Source organism: Natator depressus, chromosome 5 (genome assembly GCF_965152275.1).
Source record: "Natator depressus isolate rNatDep1 chromosome 5, rNatDep2.hap1, whole genome shotgun sequence".
NCBI lineage: Eukaryota > Metazoa > Chordata > Testudines > Cheloniidae > Natator > Natator depressus.
The window spans coordinates 44,675,000-44,693,308 of record NC_134238.1 but is presented as its reverse complement, the minus strand read 5'-3'; the positions used below and the strand labels follow the sequence as shown (position 1 = coordinate 44,693,308).

At 39.1% G+C, this 18,309-nt stretch overlaps 1 protein-coding gene across 1 annotated transcript in view; it reads left to right on the top strand.

Moving 5' to 3' along the window:
• Positions 1-18,309, top strand: part of SCAMP1 (secretory carrier membrane protein 1) — an 83,936-nt gene that overhangs the window by 20,599 nt on the left and 45,028 nt on the right. The window contains exons 2-4 of the mRNA XM_074952684.1: positions 6,104-6,181; positions 12,746-12,850; positions 13,146-13,257. Coding sequence (XP_074808785.1) covers positions 6,104-6,181; positions 12,746-12,850; positions 13,146-13,257 — 295 coding nt within the window. The remainder of the gene's footprint in view (positions 1-6,103; positions 6,182-12,745; positions 12,851-13,145; positions 13,258-18,309) is intronic.

The following is an 18,309-nucleotide window of genomic DNA, read 5'->3' as shown; positions in this document are numbered from 1 at the left end:
GGGGCTTTGCATTAATAGTAGTTATATTCACATCATCCATGTCTAGTAGGTAAAGCTAAGTGAATTGCAGGTTATTGCAGACGATATACAGAACAACTTAATTGCAAGTTAGAATGTAAAAAGGATAGGGGTCCAGTGAACAGTTTATAATTGAAATGAAGAAGAGCTGTTTGTGTAAGTAGTGTTGGTCAATTGACCAAATAATGTAAAAATGGTGAAACGTTTATAACATTTGAAAGTTATTAAAATAGTAGCAAAAGTGAGACTTTATGGTCTCTAGTAGACTTAGCCTTAGATGAATATTTATGTCTAATTATAAAAAAAAAAGTTACTTAATGGAGTTATTTTTACTAAGAAAAATGCAAAACACAATGAAATGAAATTCTACAAAATGAAAGGATAATTTTAGCAAAGGTTAGCATTTGAACTTGAATATTATTCAAGAAGACATTTACAAAAAAGATTAAACACACAGTGGCTATAAAAAGTCACTTTAGAATGCATTTATGCTAGGTAGGCAGCAGGCTAACTCTTCAAGCATCTTGCTTTTCATTATCTTTATCAGCTTCAGCTAGATCTTTGTCATCATATTTAAATTGATCAGCATATCCTTCCTTATCTAATGAATATTGATACAATTCATTTGTCATTTTCTCTGGTCTGAAATTTTAATACAGGGGTGGCCAAAATTATTGACCTTTGGAGCCGCATACAACAATCTTCAGAAGTTTGAGAGCCATGCCTGCTGAAGCTCGGGGCATCTGCCCTGCCGTAGAGTAGTGAGGCTAGGGGCTTTTTCCCTGCGGGTATTGGGGGGCCTCAAGGCTTCTTCCCCGTGGGAGGGGCCTGCCAGGGCTCAAGGCTTCAGCACTGTAGGAAGGGGGTCTTGGGGCTTCATCCCTGTGGGAAGTGCATGCCAGGGCTTGGGGCTTTAGCCCTGCGGGAGGTGGCCTGCTGAGGCTTGGGGCTTCAGCCCCGTAGGGGAAAGGGGTAGTTGGGCTGAAGCCCCAAGCACCCCCTCCTCGCTGAGCAGAAGCCCCTAGTCTCACCACCCCACTGCAGGGCAGAAGCCTCAAGTCCTCCCCCTCCGTGCCCCTCGCCCCCCAATCTGGCAGGTGGAGAATATGAGGGGTTGGGGGGCTCCATGAGCCGCACTTTAACTGTAAAGGAGCTGCATGTGGCTCGCGAGCTGTTTACATGGTCACCAGCTTCCCAGTAGTAGAGGTCTTTGATTCTCCAAACCGATTTAATTTTGTTCTGCACATGTAAATAGTACATGGAGATATTAACATAATTTCTGTCACTGTAGCTAGAATTCAAGGAGGACACAATCCAAGTTATTTTGCTTGAGCTGTTGGGATTGCACTCCACATTGTGTTACAACTGAATGGGCTGCTTTTTTATAATTTGCTACCTTCATCAGAATTGTTTTGTTCGTGTGTATAACCTTAAAAATTTGCAACAACTGTAGCCTGTACATATAAGAGTTTGCTAGGTGAGGCATAGGTGGTATAAGTTAAGGCAATAATGCAATGAGCCTACAACTCTCAAGGCCTGTAAGTTTGGCTAAGCTATTGTCTAAGGCATAAATGCCAAAAAGCCTTAGCATAAATAGCTAGCCAAGAGTAACCCTAGATCACAAGATAGAATGCTGTAAACAACTAAATTGCTGATAGGCAATCACAAGATGCTAGTTTATGCCAGCTTGTGATATATTTAGTTAGGGACATCAGCAGATGTCTGACCACAGGGATGTATGGTAAATAATTGAGGCATAGGCTTATAAACTTGAAGTAAAAGGATTAATAACCTTTGGAAGAAGGGCACCCCAACATTAGTAGGGTGAGGAAATACAAATAAGGAAAAGAGGCTGAAACGCCTATTTGAATGTGCATTAGACACAGTCTCGTCAGCATAACACATTATAAAATAGTGTTCCAGCTATGTGCTTTGGGAAGAAGAGATTCCACACATTCCAGCCTATGTGCTTTGGGAAGGAGAGGTGTATCCCTTTGGAGATGCCAGGATGGCAACCATTGGTGAGGGGGAAGATGAGGAAGACTATAACTAACCCACTTGGGATTTTTACCCATGAAAGCATATGCCCAAATAAATTTGTTTAGTCTTTAAGGTGCCACCAGACTCGTTGTTGTTTTGTGGATACAGACTAACATGGTTACCCCTCTGATACTAGATGTAAGTGTTCTTCAAAACTCTGTCTGAGGTCCAACACACAGGTGCTGGCTTCTTGCTTGCCCCAGGGGTGCTCAACCCCAGCTCTGTCCCAGCCCCCCCCCCATTCTGACCCAGGCCACACCTGACTCCACCCCTTCTCCCAAACCCCCACCTCCACTCTGCCCAACCCCGCCTATTTCATACCTCTTCCCACCCAGTTCCATTCCCTCCCCCGAGCGTGCCCCGTGCCCTCGTCTCCTCCCAGCACCTCCTGCATGCCACAGAACAGCAGATCTATGGTGGGAGGGAGGCATGGGAGGAAGGCCGAGGGAGTTGATTGGGGGGGGGGCGCAGGTGGGTGGGAGGTGTTGGGAGGGAGGGGAGCTTGGCTGCCGGAGGGTGTGACGCACCCCCTAATTTTTTTCTGTGGGTCCTCCAGCTCTGGAGCACCCACAGAGTTGGCGCCTATGGTCCAACACATCAGAATCTTTAGTGTAGAAGTATAACATCATGGAAGAAAATAGCACACTTCAGTATCTTAAATCTTCATGCTTGGAAGACTTTTTGGTCATGTCTACACTAAAGAGTGCAATTGTTTGTACTTCAAATAATGCAAAACAATTGGCTGAAGTACAAACAATTGAAAATATCCACAGCTAGCTAACATCAGTCAGTGTAAGACTTGAACTTCAATTAAGTTTATACCTGCATATCTACGTCCATCAAGGGTGTGGGAAAAAAAAAAAACCAAAAACCCACACACACCCTTGACAGACACAGCTATGTTGCTAAAACCCTGAGTGCATCTTTTGACGTAGCTAATGTTGTTCAGGGAAGTGGTGGTCATCTGCCAGTAGAAAAACTCCTTCTGTTGGTGTAGGCAGCATCTATACTAGGGGGCGATGCCAACATAGGCTCCATAGTGTAGATGTAGCCACAGGCTTGCCCTTGTGCCCACGCTAGTGCTTTCTTATATCTATTTAGGCAGGGTGATTCTTGTTTGACAGCTCCCTCAGCTGGTGAACATGCTTAGTTCACTGGTTGGGAGTTCCCTTTTTCTCCTTTTTGCCATACCTTCTGTTGTTATCCCCCGCTTTCTCCAGACCCTATTAGATTGGGAGAGACCAGGAGAGGGGAGAAGTTGGTAGCTGAGGAACTGAGTGCTTACTAGTTTCAGAGTGGTAGCTGTGTTAGTCTGTATCAGCAAAAACAACGAGGAGTCTTTGTGGCACCTTAGAGACTAACAAATTTTTTTGGGCATAAGCTTTCGTGGGCTAAAGCCCACTTCATCAGATGCATGGAGTGGAAAATACAATAGGGAAGTATAACTACACAGCATATGAAAAGATGGGAGTTGCCTTACCAAGTTGGTGGGCGGGGGGGAGTCAGTGCTAATGAGCCAACTCAGTTAAGGTGGAAGTGGGCTATTCTCAACAGGTGACAAGAAGGGGTGGAAATCACTTTTGTAGTGCTAATGAGGCCAGTGTAATCAAGGTGGCCTATTTCAAACTGTTGACAAGAAGGTGTGAGTATCAGCAGGGGGAAATTAGTTTTTTGTAGTGACCCATCTGCTCCCAGTCTTTATTCAGGCCTAATTTGCTGGTATCCAGTTTGAAAATTAATTCCAGTTCTGCAGTTTCTCATTGGAGTCTGTTTTTGAAGTTTTTGTTGTTGAATAATTGCCACTTTTAACTCTGTTGTTGAGTGTCCAGGGAGATTGAAGTGTACATTTGGTCAAACTGGACAGTCTCTATGCAAAAGAATAAATGGATGCAAATTTGACATTAAGAATTATAACATTCAAAAACCAGTAGAACACTTCAGTCTCCCTGGACACGTCCACCTTATTTGAATTGATCCTGCACTTGGTAAGGCAACTTCCATCTTGTCATATGCTGCGTATTTATACCTCGCTACTATATTTTCCACTCCATGCATCTGATGAAGTGAGTTTTAACCCATGAAAGCTTATGCCCAAATAAATTTGTTAGTCTCTAAGGTGCCACAAGGACTCCTCGTTGTTTTTGAGTGCTTACTGTCAGTTCTGTTCCTCCTGCTTGCAGCCCTGGCTGGTGGTGGTGTTACTTTGGCAAAACTACTCTCAGTTGTTGAAACATGAGTGGTTTGCAGATTGAGAAGGTTCAGAACCAGTGATCAGAAAATTACCAGTGTGTGTGTGAATACTGTTGGACAGAGTGGGTATGTGACAGAGGGCATTTTTAGGTAGTGATCCAGAATTAGGTCACTGGATGAGGACTGCCCAAGTAGACGGGGATAATATAGGCGGTGCATGCGTGGCCCATGTATGTATGTGAGAAAACGTAGCTGTGGACGTATGAAGGATGGATAATAGGGTGCATGAGGAGGGTACAGAGGGAACTTTTGGTGACCGAAAATTGACACTGTTGGAGTCTACACCAGCACATAATTGAGATTTGGGGCTTACCCCTAAAACTTCAGGGATCAACTGTATCAGTTTTTTCTCTTCCTACTCTTCCCAGCAATCTGTACATGCACTTGTGTTCTGTAAGTTTCTTTTAATTGATTGGTGTACATTTCTCCATTTTTAGATAAGGTTCTATTACACAACCCTTTTTGCAATCTGAAAGGCTTCTATGAAATATTAAATATTTTGTGATGCTGTTGAATTATAGAAGTTTCATATTTTGTTAAAAATTATTCTGTATCCTCTTTTCAGGCTAGTGCATAAGTCAATATTTACTTCATTGACTGCATTTTTAATCCTTCATTGTCGTGTTTGTCTCTGCATTCAGAGAGCTAGCATGAAGCCTGCTTTTGTGTGATCTCCAGTTGAAATTTGAGAGATGTGCTGTAGTGCAATAGCAGGAAAAAAAGTTACAATGCTTTAACTTGAGCAGCAATTAGTGCAATCCTGAGAAGTGGAGAGAGACTGTAAGAAGTTACACTAGCCATTTCTAGGGACTGGTAATGTTTCACTTGGAACACTATATTCAAGTCTGGTTCCATAATTAAAATATATACTGGAGACAACTGGATATATAAAATATATACTGGAGTTGGTAGAGGTCCCTCTTTACAGAGAGATTACAGAAAGTAGATTCTTGTAAAAACTAGATTATTTATTGATTGATTGATTGATTGCTAAAAAACCTCCAAAAAACCAAAACTGCATTTTGGAAAGAGGAGATCTCTGATAGTATATATACAGTTCTTCATCGTGCTGCGGTCCACAGATCCATTACAAGGGTTACTTCAGCCTGCTTGCAGCTTGGTGGCAGAACTAAACCTATTGGTCACTGACAGCCTCCACAGCCAGTGGGGAACCAGACCTTCCTGCTGCTTGTTTACGTTATTCATTTCTCTCAGATTGAGCAATGAACTAAAAAAAGTGTAGAAACACCTCTGTTGGTTAAATTTGATAAAGTATATCGTTACAAAATTGTAAATTTCAGGCTAAATTTGCAGTGTGTGTGTCCATTCAGTTAGCTCTTACTAATACACCAATGCAGTTGTCTTATCCTGGATATGATATGCATAGGTTTTATTACCTATATGAAATGGATATTTATCTAGGAAAGAAATAAATCAGTACCCTTTTGTGGTATTCTGTAAGTCTGATTATCTTTCTACTGAAATGAATGGAAAACTTGGACCACAAGATATATGTTGGGGAAAGATCCTAAGTAAAACCGAACTAAGAGTCAGGCTCTCCTTATCTTTTTTCTGAGTAATTTCTTTAATATTGTCAGCTCATGAAATGTATAGCAGAGCAGTTTATATGAAAGCTGATGTGAGGGCATGGTTGTGGCTCAAAAAGTATATGACGTGGAAAGTGGTTGTCTACTGCTAACAAAATTTAACATGATGAAAGTCTCTACTCTTTGTTTAGGCATTGTCACTAGTTTTAGTATGTATGTACACCTTTTACATAACTTTTCTTTTCTAGGATCCTTCGGTTACACAAGTGACAAGAAATGTTCCACCGGGATTAGACGAGTACAATCCTTTCTCAGATTCCAGAACAGTAAGCACATTAGTTTATTTCTTTAATATGCTCTTATATTTTTTTTTGAGAGTTCTTTGGAAAACTGTTTTACAGAAAGTTTGGAAGTTTCACGCTTAGGAATGTGAAGGACTAATGAGGGAAAAGAGAAGATATATAAATAAAGTTAGGCCCTAAACAACATGTGGATTTGTCATGTGGGTGGACTTCAGTGGGACTTAAGCATGTGACTTGTTGCTAGTTTGTCTTACCATGGCTATTCAAAAATTACCTGGAAAGAATCAGTGCGTGCGCATGTATGTCAGTGTGGCTGCACAAAACTGCTCGATATTGCTGAAATTTAAGAGCAATATTATACAAATTGTCATGACAAAAAACAGCAAGTTTAAAATACTATTTAAAGGAAAAATTCTGTGGTATAATGACTTTGTGCACTAATCTTTCAGTCCTAGGTTAAAATCTGACTTAAATTGTAAATAAAATAAATTTGACATCTTATTCTGTGATTGATATTCATCTATCTTGTCTTTTTATCAGACAGTTTTGGTAGTGTGTGTTCGAGAAGCCAAGAACTGGAATAGCAGTCTTACTGCAGGTCCACATAGATTAGTACAGGAAATATGCAAAATGAATCTAGCTATCTGTAGTTTTCTCATATTATTCCTCTTTGAGAATTCTGGAGCTATAGCTGTGCTGTTGTTGTTAACTTGTATGATTATAAAATGCACTTTAATTTCTGAATCTGTTCTATTGAAGGGGGGAGCTAAACATAATAGCCCTTAATTGGGCACATGAGAGCTTATATCCAAAGAATCCAGATAGGCCTCATCCTAGATGCCAGTCACATAACAAAATTAGAGTAGTGTCCTTTTTTTGTGGTGGGTGGTGGTGCTAAGGGAGAGGGAAAGTTTGAGTTTAGTGACCGATGTTAGCACAGTTGTTCATTTTAGGGTCAATGAGATGTCGATGTTTATGAATACTTTATTTAAAACGAATTCTTATACAGACATTATAGCTAAAGTGCAACAGCAGCATTTATTTGGAGGGACGTTTTCTTTGACAGGCTTTCTTGCTAAAGGCAAGTAACCAACATGCTCAGCTTCATTATAATAGGAAGCTATGAAAAAATGTATCTTCTATGGCTATTATGACGGTATATAACCACAGATGTACGTACTTAATCAAGTCCCAGGAAATTTCAATTAGAAATCTGACTGTTTTCTGTTTAGAAAGATTTCTTAATTTCTGGTTAGTGGTGAAAGATGCCACAGTGGCACTTTCAGTTGGGATAAGCTGATTGACTTAATTAGGATCAGGATTTCACTTTAGATTTAAGAAAGGAGGTGGGGGAATAAAAGAGCCAGTTTACATTCAAGGGGGAGTCTTCTCTTCCTCTGTCCCTCAGCCTGCCACTACTTTTCCAGGAAGCCTCTTTGCTATGTCCTGGGCTCTGGTTTTCCCTTAAGCCCTACATCAATTAGACCAGTTTAGATTGTAAAGATTTTTGGAAAAAGAAATTGTACATTTTTGGCAGACACTTTCTAGTTTCAGCATTTTTTAAACAAAAATAAGCTGTGAGTTCTTAACCAAAGACTTTCTCATGAAAACTTTCATTTAGGGAAAAAAGGGCCACTTTTTTTTTTTTTAAAATTAAAAGTTCAGTTAGCTCTATTAAATTACTTCGATATGCTTGGCATAAAAGAATAAAACAGGCATTTTTTTTAGCCCTACCCTTTTCAAGCTATGTGAAACTTTTTAGCCCTACCCTTTTCAAGCTATGCCTAACAAGCAAGCTTAAATCTTTCCCAGCTTCAGGACTTCCACTAAATAACTGTAAAATTAAATGCTTAATAGATGCCTGTGATAAAAATGTGATATATGGGTGTTTTGGTAAGACTTTTGGCCCTGTCATATGACGTTAATCATAAGAGGTTACATGATAGTCAGTGAATCTAGAAGCTGCTAGTAAATTTCTTTTTTAAAAACTCCAATCCAAATAAAATATAAATGAAAACTCAGTTAACAAAACTAATAGATGTCTAGGATGGAGGTACAGGTACACAGTCTGACAGATGGGGAATACTCTGCCACTTACTCAATGAACCTCAGTGGTTTTGTGTTCATATGCCCACTTTTTGTTTCAAAACTGATGCCTTTGCTGTTGCCTGAGTTTGCCATCTGGAGCCTGTGTATGTTGCTCCTGTGGGTTTTCATTGTTTGAATGAGTGGTTGTGTGTCTTACTGTGTCTTTGGACAAATGCTGTTGGAGCATTCTAGATGGTCTTGGGGGGAAGAAAGCCAGTTTTTCTTGGTTTTGTTCAGTTATGAACTGTTTCTTTTATTAACTGGTATGAAAACCCGAGAGGAGTTAAACGTACAGTTCTGCAAACAAATACTTTGTGCGCGCACACACATACACACACTTCAGCACCAATGACTCTAGAACAGATCTAGCCCTTCCTTATCCTTTCCCTCTACGTTGTCTCCCTTGAACATCCCTTCCCTAACAAGTAAAGATTATCAGTTTCTTCTGCAAATGATGTTAAATAAATAGCTCATGTTGACAATAACCTACGGTCCAGTAAAGCTTATATCCTCTTCCTAAACTGAACAATGATCAAGATAGTAGATGTTTGAACACCAAATATACAAGATAAGAGAAGAACAAATTAAAAGCCACAAGCTGTATTTTTAAAGATACCTGCTCAGCCATATTGTACTAGCATATTACCTCATAACAAAATGTGCACAGTTATTGCAGCCTTGCCAAGACTAGAATTAGTGACCTTAAACTAGAGCTGTAGACTAGGGTCCATAAAGTACCATGCAAACAGAAGCCCCGTCTAGACTAGATATTTCAATTATAAACTGTGGCAGGAGTTGTTTCATGAATGGGTACTATGCACACAGGGATGCTTTGATCTTCGTTTGGCTTTCAGGTGTTAATGTAATACAAATAATAACAATCTTGGTCAGACTGTGCCGTCCAATCACACATTCTTGAGGCTTCTCTTCTGTATATTTTGATAACATTTGTATAATTTGTCATGCCAACAGAGTATTATTAAAGTAGACACCCTTACCACTCTCTTAGGCCAGGTGACCTGCTTCAGTTAAAGAATAAGAATGTGTTCAGAGTAGTTGAACTTGAATGTAAGTGTAAAGTCTATTTAGAGATATGTTCAGGAGTTCTGGTAAACTAGAGGGAGAATTGATTTCTTATATGCTAATTTATACAGAAAGTGGCAAGAAAAGATGTCAGTTATTCTTGGAGTGTTTACACAAGGTTATTTTTAATCCATGCTTGCAAACAAGCTTTAATACTTAATATACCTCACGGATCCCATGAGGTGAGTCCGTTGTAATGTTCTATTATCAGATTAAGATATTGACTGTTGTTTAGTTTTATTTTTAATATTTTACTACACATAATCTCAAACTTTATATAGTAAAGGAGTGAACTCAGTGAGGAGAGATCAAAGAGAAATATCTTAGTTTTTTCTAGTTCTCTGTGCTACTGTACTCAGATATGATCCATAGAAGGTTCATAGATACCAAGGCCAGAAGGGACCATTGTGATCATCTAATCTGACCTCTGCTATAACACAAGCCATAGAACTTCCCCAGGATAATTCCTAGACCATATCTTTCAGAAAAACATTCAGTCTTGATTTAGGAATTGTCATGGATGGAGTATTCCCCACAACCCTTGGTAAATTGTTCCAATGGTTAAGTATGCTCCCTGACCCAAAAAACACCTTATTTCCTGTCTGAATTTGTCTAGCTTCAACTTCCAGCGATTTGGATTGTGTTATACCTTTCTCTGCTAGTTTGAATAGCCCATTATTTGTTCTCCATGCAGATTCTTACAGACTGTAATCAAGTCACCCTTAGCCTTCTCTTAAGATAAAAGGATTGAGCTCTCTATCACTAGAAGGCATGTTCTTCTCTTAACCCTCTCCAATTTATTAAGAGCCTTCTTGAATTTTGGGCACAAGAATGGATATGAGTTAGGATTCAGAATTAGGGTTTGGACTCAAAAGGGCACTATTGTGGAGTCTAAGGAAAGGCAGTTTGGTCTAGTGCATCGAGCATGGATTGGGATGTGGGGGACCTAGGTTCTAAACCCATTTCTTCTGTTAGCCTGCTGGGTGATCTTGGGCAAGTCATTTCACTTTTTTTGCATCAGCTTCCTCATATGCAAAATAGGGATAATAATACTGACCTCCCTTTCTATAGTTCTTTGAGATACTGATGAAAAGAGTTGGGTATTAGCTTTTTCTGAAAGTTGACAGTTTAGCAGTGTTGATAAATGCAAAGTAATGTATATTGGAAACCATAATGCCAACTATTCCTACAAATGATAGGGTCTAAATTAGCTCTTTCCACTCAAGAAACAGATGTTGGGGTCATTGTGGCTAGTTCTCTGAAAACATCTGCTCAATGTGTGACAGCAGTCAAAAAAGCTAACAATATGAGGAGCCAGTAGGAAAGGGATAGATTAAACAGAAAATATCCTAATGCCACTATATAAAACCATTGTATGCCCATATCTTGAATACTGCATGGAGTTCTGGTTGCCTCATCTCAAAAAAGATATATTAGAATTGAAAAAGGTAGAGAGAAGGTCAGCAAAAATGATTAGAGGTATGGAACAGCTTCCATATGAGGTTAGATTAGTAAAACTGGGACTGTTCATCTTGGGGGAAAAAGAGTGACTGGGGGGATGGAGCGGGCTATGTTAGAGGTCTATAAGATCATGAATGGTGTGGAGAGTGTAAATAACACTAACATATTCACCCTTTCAGATAATACAAAAAACAGATAACCCAATGAAATTAATAGGCAGCAGGTATAAAACAAACAAAAGGAAGTAGTACTTCTTCACACAACACACAGTCAACTTGTGGAACTCATTGCCAGGGGATGTTGTGAAGGCCAAAAGTATAAACTGTGTTCAAAAAAGGTTTAGATAAATTAATGGAGGATAGGTTCATCAATAGCTATTATCCAAGATGGTTAGGGATGCAACCCCATTCTTCGGGTGTCCCTAAGCCACTGACTGCCAGATGCTGGGACTGGCGGACAGAGGATGGAACACTTGATAATTGCCCGGTTCATTCCCCTGAATAATCTGGTGTTTGCTACTGTTGGACAGGATACTAGGCTAGATGGACCATCTAAACTTGATCTGACCCAGTATGGCTGTTTTATATTTCTTAATGTTGCTTTTCCCAGACCTGGGTCAAACCATGACTCTGATCCTGGGACAGGAGGCTCGCTTGCTTGAGGGATACTCCCAGAGAGTACATGGCACCCACTAGCTCTTTTGGGGAGCACAATTGAAAATAGTATTCAAGATAATTTGTGTCTCTAGGTAGGCTCAAGCCTAATGTTCCTAAGGCTCATGAACTACAGTAGAACCTCAGCGTTATGAACACCTCGGGAATGGACGTTGTTTGTAATTCTGAACAAAACATTTTGGTTGTTCTTTTAAAAGTTTACAACTGAACGTTGACTTAACACAGCTTTGAAATTTTACGATGTAGAAGAAAAATGCTGCTTTCCGTTTATTTTTTTTAGTAGTTTGTTTAACATAGTACTGTACTGTATTTGCTTTTTCTTTTTGTCTCTGCTACTGCCTGATTTTGTACTTCCAGTTCCAAATAATGTGTCTGACTGGTCAGTTCGTAATTCTGGTGTTCAACTCAGAGGTTCTGTTGTAAAAAGGATTACACTGCACATATGTAGAAAGAGGAGCCAAAAGTTTTCCAGCATTAAAAGTTTCACTGCTGTTGGATAGCTCCAAAGGATAAACTGTAGTCCTTTGATCTTAACCTATCCAGCTGGTGTCAGTTCAAGTCCTATCTTCGTCAGAAATCTGGGAGAATATGAAGGCATCATTTCTGTGGTGCATAGAGGATAAAGAGGAAGAGGGAGGGATATTGAAATTAGTCGGAGAGGAATAACACAACCAAAAAAGCTTATTTTGTAACCATTAGAAATAAACTGTAACCAGTCCTTCATGCAGATAATTGAAAAGTGCTTATAATGCCTGAAATTCGTAAGTTGTAAAAGCAAGTATTAATGGAGATATTAAACAATAGACTATGAACACTGAACAATTATCTTCAGATTTGAAAAATTGAATAGGAGGGTATATTACCTTACTAATTATTCAATAGGTGACATAAGTCTGTGCTAGGAAAAGTCCTAGAGATCTCTGTTTATGATATAAATAGGTAATTTCTAATTCCTGGGCTTCCTGTAACTGATCATTTCACTTACCCCAGTTCATATCTGAATCAGTTTAAACTCCTGCGTTGTGCTACTTACAATTATTTATAAAATGCTGTGTTGCATCTCTGGCAAGCAGTGTACTGTATAAATAATATTTTATCATAGAAGAAGGAATTATTTTTTCCTAAAGATCAGCATTACTGCAGGCAGCTTACCACAGAATTTTTGTTTATCTATTATGTCTTTATTAAAAAAAAAAAAAAGTACAGTAGATAATCTTAGTCTTCCATAGTATAAAGTATCTGTTTGTGAAAGTGTCGTCTTATAATTTTCACTTTTTCTTAGCCTCCACCAGGAAATGTGAAAATGCCTAATACACCTGCGCCCAGTACACAACCAGCTATAATGAAACCAACAGAGGAACCTCCTGCTTACACACAAGTAGCAAAGGTTTGTGTATAACATTTTGAGAATGGGCTAATCGCAAAAGAAATTCTAATTGCATATAAAAGTACTTTTTTAGGCCAATGTTAATTTTATAAAGCAGCATTACTTTCTGTAATCAGCGCTATGCTTTACAGAAACAAGTGCTGTAATTAGGTATAAGTTGCATTAATTAATTAAAATAGGAGGTCTGTCTTGATTCATGACTGAGAATGCAACATAATTGAAGAACATACACACAAGAACAAAAATTCCAAGTTTGTGCATTTGTTGATATCTAACAGTGCTTGTTTTTCCTCAGGAGCATGCATTGGCCCAGGCTGAGCTGCTTAAGCGCCAAGAAGAACTGGAAAGAAAAGCAGCAGAACTAGATCGCAGAGAAAGGGAAATGCAGAATCTCAATCGACAGGGTGGTATGCATCACGATCTTAATTCTTTTTAACAGAGATTTAAGTTTTAAAACTCTGAACTTCTGTTTTCTGCTTGCCTGTTTAAAACAAAGGTCTGAAGTATTTGTTTTTAGGGTCTCATTCAGGAAAAGAAATCTATGCCTTTCAGAAGACTGCATAAAAAAAAATCTCACACTTAGTTTTTGAGGTAGTGTGTGAACTTCTGTAGTGCAAACGTGTAACAAGGTTTTGTTGAATCAGTACTTTACTGTATTAACTATTGGTTTTTATTCTTGGTTTAAATTAAAGTAACATTAACGACTTGAAACAGTTCACATTTTAAAAAATGTAATTAAAAGTAGTCTCATGTACTACACCTGCCTGATTCCTTTTCTGCCAGTATTTGTCATGGTACAATAACTTTCTTATCTTTGATATTTTTCCTATCCTATTTTGCTGGGTTGGGAGATCCACACAAATAAATGTTCTGATCATTATCAATTACTGGTAGTGCCCATAGTCCCTGATGAGGATCTCATTATGCTAGTTACTGTACAAACACAGAGGTAGTTGTGTTTCCTTCCATGAAGAGCTGACACAGTAAAACTGATGATATGTTATCAATGTGAAGAATATGCAAACAAAAAAAAGAACTTTTTTTTAACTTTTTGCACTGATTTTTTTTAATTTATAATGATCTTGAGTGTTAATTGTAACAATAATGGGTTAAAAAAATTCAGACAAAAGCTTGATTTTTTTTTTTTGGTTAAGGTGACTGTGTCCTGCGCTATATCCCTCATTGCTAAATTTCACTATCAGTTCACTTGTATTTCGTTTTTGCTTTTTAGTAAGTGTGAAGTGCAGCAAAATTTAGTGTTTCTACTGCAAATTTTTAATTGCAGAAACCTGCTACTGAGGAGTATGGTATAAAAATGGCAAGGTGTAAACTGGACATTGTGCTGGAAAGTTCAGATGTGGGGATGGTCTGCTTTAAAAGAAAAAGTTCAGGCCAAAACAAGAAAAAAACAACAAATACACAATCTTGAATTTGTGAGAGTTTATTTTTTCTGCATAAGGTAGGATTCTTGCACCTGTTCTGGGCCCTTAGCATTTGTCTGGCAGGATTTTCCAAGTGCTCAGAAAATAAACTGTCATTTGGGAGCACAACAGGCCACTGTACAAACTCAGTTGGCTCAGCTGGCTTAATGACTTGAGAATTCAAATATTTGGGGAATTTCCTGTCAGTCACTTGTTGGAATCAAGGACCCAGGAGTTGGGGATCTGCTATTTTTTTAATAAAGAAAAATAATTGCAGATAAATTTTCCTTTATAGTCACCTTTACTTTTTTGGATAATCTAGTCTTTTTTTTTTTTTCTGCTTGTCATTGTCTATCCCCCTCCTCCCCCCGATTGTTTTCTTTATTCATTAGTTTGTATGCAGTTTTTTCAGAATTTCCCCTCCACCTATTACCTTTCATCCTCTTCACAGATAAATTTTATTGATGGTCTGACATGCCCTATTCCCTCCGCTTGTCTTTTCTAGTCCTTAGGAACAGTCTTATTCCTTTCTACTGCATCTTAAGGAACAGGGAACTTTGAGATCCCAGACATGCTTCAGGATGCCTGGAACCTGTTGTTTCTTACTATGCCTCTCTTATGTTGCAGCAGTGAGCACCAAGGGTTCTGAGAAATATGAGGAATCTGAAGGCTTCTTTTGGATCACTGGAAAGAAAAAAGATTAGTCCCTAAGGATCAAAAGGGGAAAGGTTAGGTTTTATCATTTGGGTATGAGAAGCATGGCAGATTGGGAATTATGTGACACAAGTGAAGGAGAAATTTTCCTTACCTGTTAATTTTCTTTCCTAATCTCTTCTGTACTAGTCCAGATGCTTGGAGTATATTTTGATGAGCATATTGGGTATGTGTTTGTCAGTGTGTAAAGATCACTGGATTTAGCTTAACGATACTGAAAAGCGCAATTAAGATGCAGGTGGAACACATTTGAAGCTCTGTTAGCTGGCCTTGTTTTAGCCTTGGGGAGGCAAACATGTATTAGCTCAGGTAACTTAATTGAAAAATGCAATCTTACCCGTCAAGACAGGATCTTGGATTATAGGTCTTTCCAACCAGAAGACAGAGACTGAAACCTCTTGTGGGATGTCAGACCCTCTTGTATGCCCTCTAGTCATCTTGCAGTCCTCAGCTGACTATTTTGAAAGCTGTACCAAATAAAAAAAAATTCAGACATTATTATTTAATAGTCATTAAAATTTGAGTAATTATGAGAAATCTGAACATGTCAGTGACTCTCTCATTACTGAGAGTTTTAATGTAGAGGCAGGCACCTAAATTTTATAGAATAAGGGTCTGAATTGGTGTAGATTATTTCAAAGTAAGAAAATTAATTAGAAAATATTTCCCCTGGTCTTAGGTCGTTTGTACCGATGCTTGGGACTTTCCAAAGTAGGTTGTGTGGTGTGTGTGTGTGTTTGTTTTTTTAATTATGGGTGATATAATTTGCATCACCTTCTGCAAAAGGTCACAATAGCAGTCCTATTCTGTAATGCTTGCCAAAAGTGTTGGCAGAAGCCTATTAGCTAGGCTTGTATATCTGCGTTCAAAAAGTTTCTCCCTCTTTCTGCACATAATGATGTTACTGAACAGGAAAGGTGAGATTTAAAAGATTGTGTTGATTAGAGATTTATGTTGCAACAGGAAATTAATCAGTTCTCTAATCCATCTAGAGGTGGTGAATTGAGAGACAACTTGACTTTTAAGTTCTGGTGCGGGATTGGAGTCTCTGAGACTACCCAAACTATGCCTTCCTTCCCGTGTAAATCTGTAGGGCTCTATGTACTTCTAGATAATGTAGTCTTCTCTGTCAAAGTCTTGGAGGTGGGGGCAAACGTGGATAGGATGATTTATAGGTTCAGGTGAAAGGCAGTTGGTGTCTTGGGCCAGGATTCTAGCAGAGCCAACAGTGTGATCTTATAATGGTGAAAAATTATACAGAAGTGGGTTTCCAGGAAAACTTTGCAACTTTCCTCTTCTCACTAAACATACTGCTAGTAAAAACAGAATTTAAGGATAGAAATCACAGGTAAAACCTTGGAGTTTAAAAGGAGGAGGAGCCATTCAACTCCTTGACCCCCTTTGCCTTTCCAACTAACACCCCTCTCCCTGCTTGCTTTCGTCTCTAAGCATGTTGAATGCGCACTCTACAGTCACTGCCTGGAGTTTCTCTTCTCTTCAATTCCATTCTAGACCCTTTCCAATCCAGCCTCTTCCCCTTGCATTGCTCTGAAACCACTCTCAGCAAAGTCTCTAATGACCTCCTCTTAGCTAACATTCAGAACCAGTACTCATCTCCATCCTCCTTGACCTGTCGGGTGCCTTCACCACAGTCAACCATGCTCCTCTTCTTGAAATCTTGTCCTTCCTTGGTTTCTGTGATTCTTCCTTTCTTGGTTTTCTTCCTTACCTCTCTAATTATCCTTCGGAGGGTTCTCCTCATCTTCCCTCCAACTTTCTGTAAGGGTTCCATAGGACTTTGTCCTTGTCCCCTTCACTTTTTCCTCTGTGCCTGAACTCTGGGCAGCTTCAGAAAGCGCACAAACACAAATTTAACTACGATGTCTGTGCTAACTACTCTCAGGTCTAGTGTTAGCAGGCTTATTCCTTCACCCACTTACTTCCCTGGTCCTTCTCGCATGAACAGAGAGCAACAATACCCAAAGTCCAAAGGTGCAAACAATTCGATGTTTATTGGGGTGAACTTCCAGCAAGCATGATTCCAGTTTCCTTCCTTAGTGTCCCCCTTCCCAGCTCTGACACCACAGAGCCTTACACTTGTGTCCCTGTTCCCATTCCTGCCCTTAGCCAAACATGATTCCAATTTCCCCACCCCCATTCCCTGATCCCATTTCCCCCACTCACCCACCCACTCACTTCCTGATTGACTGCAGACTATATAGTAAAACTTGAGTTCTGCTTAGCTATACCTTAATCAATCATTTTACTGAAATTTAACTAACCAATCCTAACATATTGTAATATGATTATTTAACCAATTATATCCCACCACCTTAATTAGTTTACACCCAGCAAAATTAATTGTACAGCAGACAGAAACAATCACAGAACCAGACAGAGATTATACAGATAAACAATGGGGAAATGGGGACTACAGTGATAGAACAGGTTTCAGAGTAACAGCCGTGTTAGTCTGTATTCGCAAAAAGAAAAGGAGTACTTGTGGCACCTTAGAGACTAACCAATTTATTTGAGCATGAAGTGAGCTGTAGCTCACGAAAGCTCATGCTCAAATAAATTGGTTAGTCTCTAAGGTGCCACAAGTACTCCTTTTCTTTTAGTGATAGAACAAACACAGAAATGAGGATTTCGCATCCCAGCTATTGATAAGTGAGTTCTTGCCAGACAGGATGCTATCAAACTAAGTTTCCTTTTACATCTTCTAGGCAAAAAGAAAAGGAGTACTTGTGGCACCTTAGAGACTAATCAATTTAATTAATTAATTTTATTAATTAATTTAATAAAATTGGTTAGTCTCTAAGGTGCCACGAGTACTCCTTTTCTTTTTGTGAATACAGACTAACACGGCTGTTACTCTGAAATCTTCAAGGCACTTCCCTTTCTCTGGAGGTGATAGGCATTATCAGGACAGGATTGTATTCCTAACAGCCCAATAGCACCTTATTTCAATGTGACTAGGTTGGAATGTGAGGATGTGACCGTACCCTTCCCAGCTTATGGCTGCCTCTGTTGCTTAGCCAGAGATCTCAGCCTAAGAACAGGGCCTCAGACTGTCACAGTAAGAGAAGGCTCTTACACTGGCAGACAGTGATTTTGATTCTTTCTTTTATACCTCTATAACTAGCCAAGTGATAGGAATACACCTAAATTCTTAGAGTATAGGCCTTTACAGACAGGCCTGAATATCTATATAGCTCTCTTTCTATCCAAACTAAAGTCTCGGTCTGTGTCTTTTGACAACTCTTTGGGGATGTCTAGTTGTCAGCTCAAGCTAAACTTGGCTAAAACAGAGCTTCCAATCTT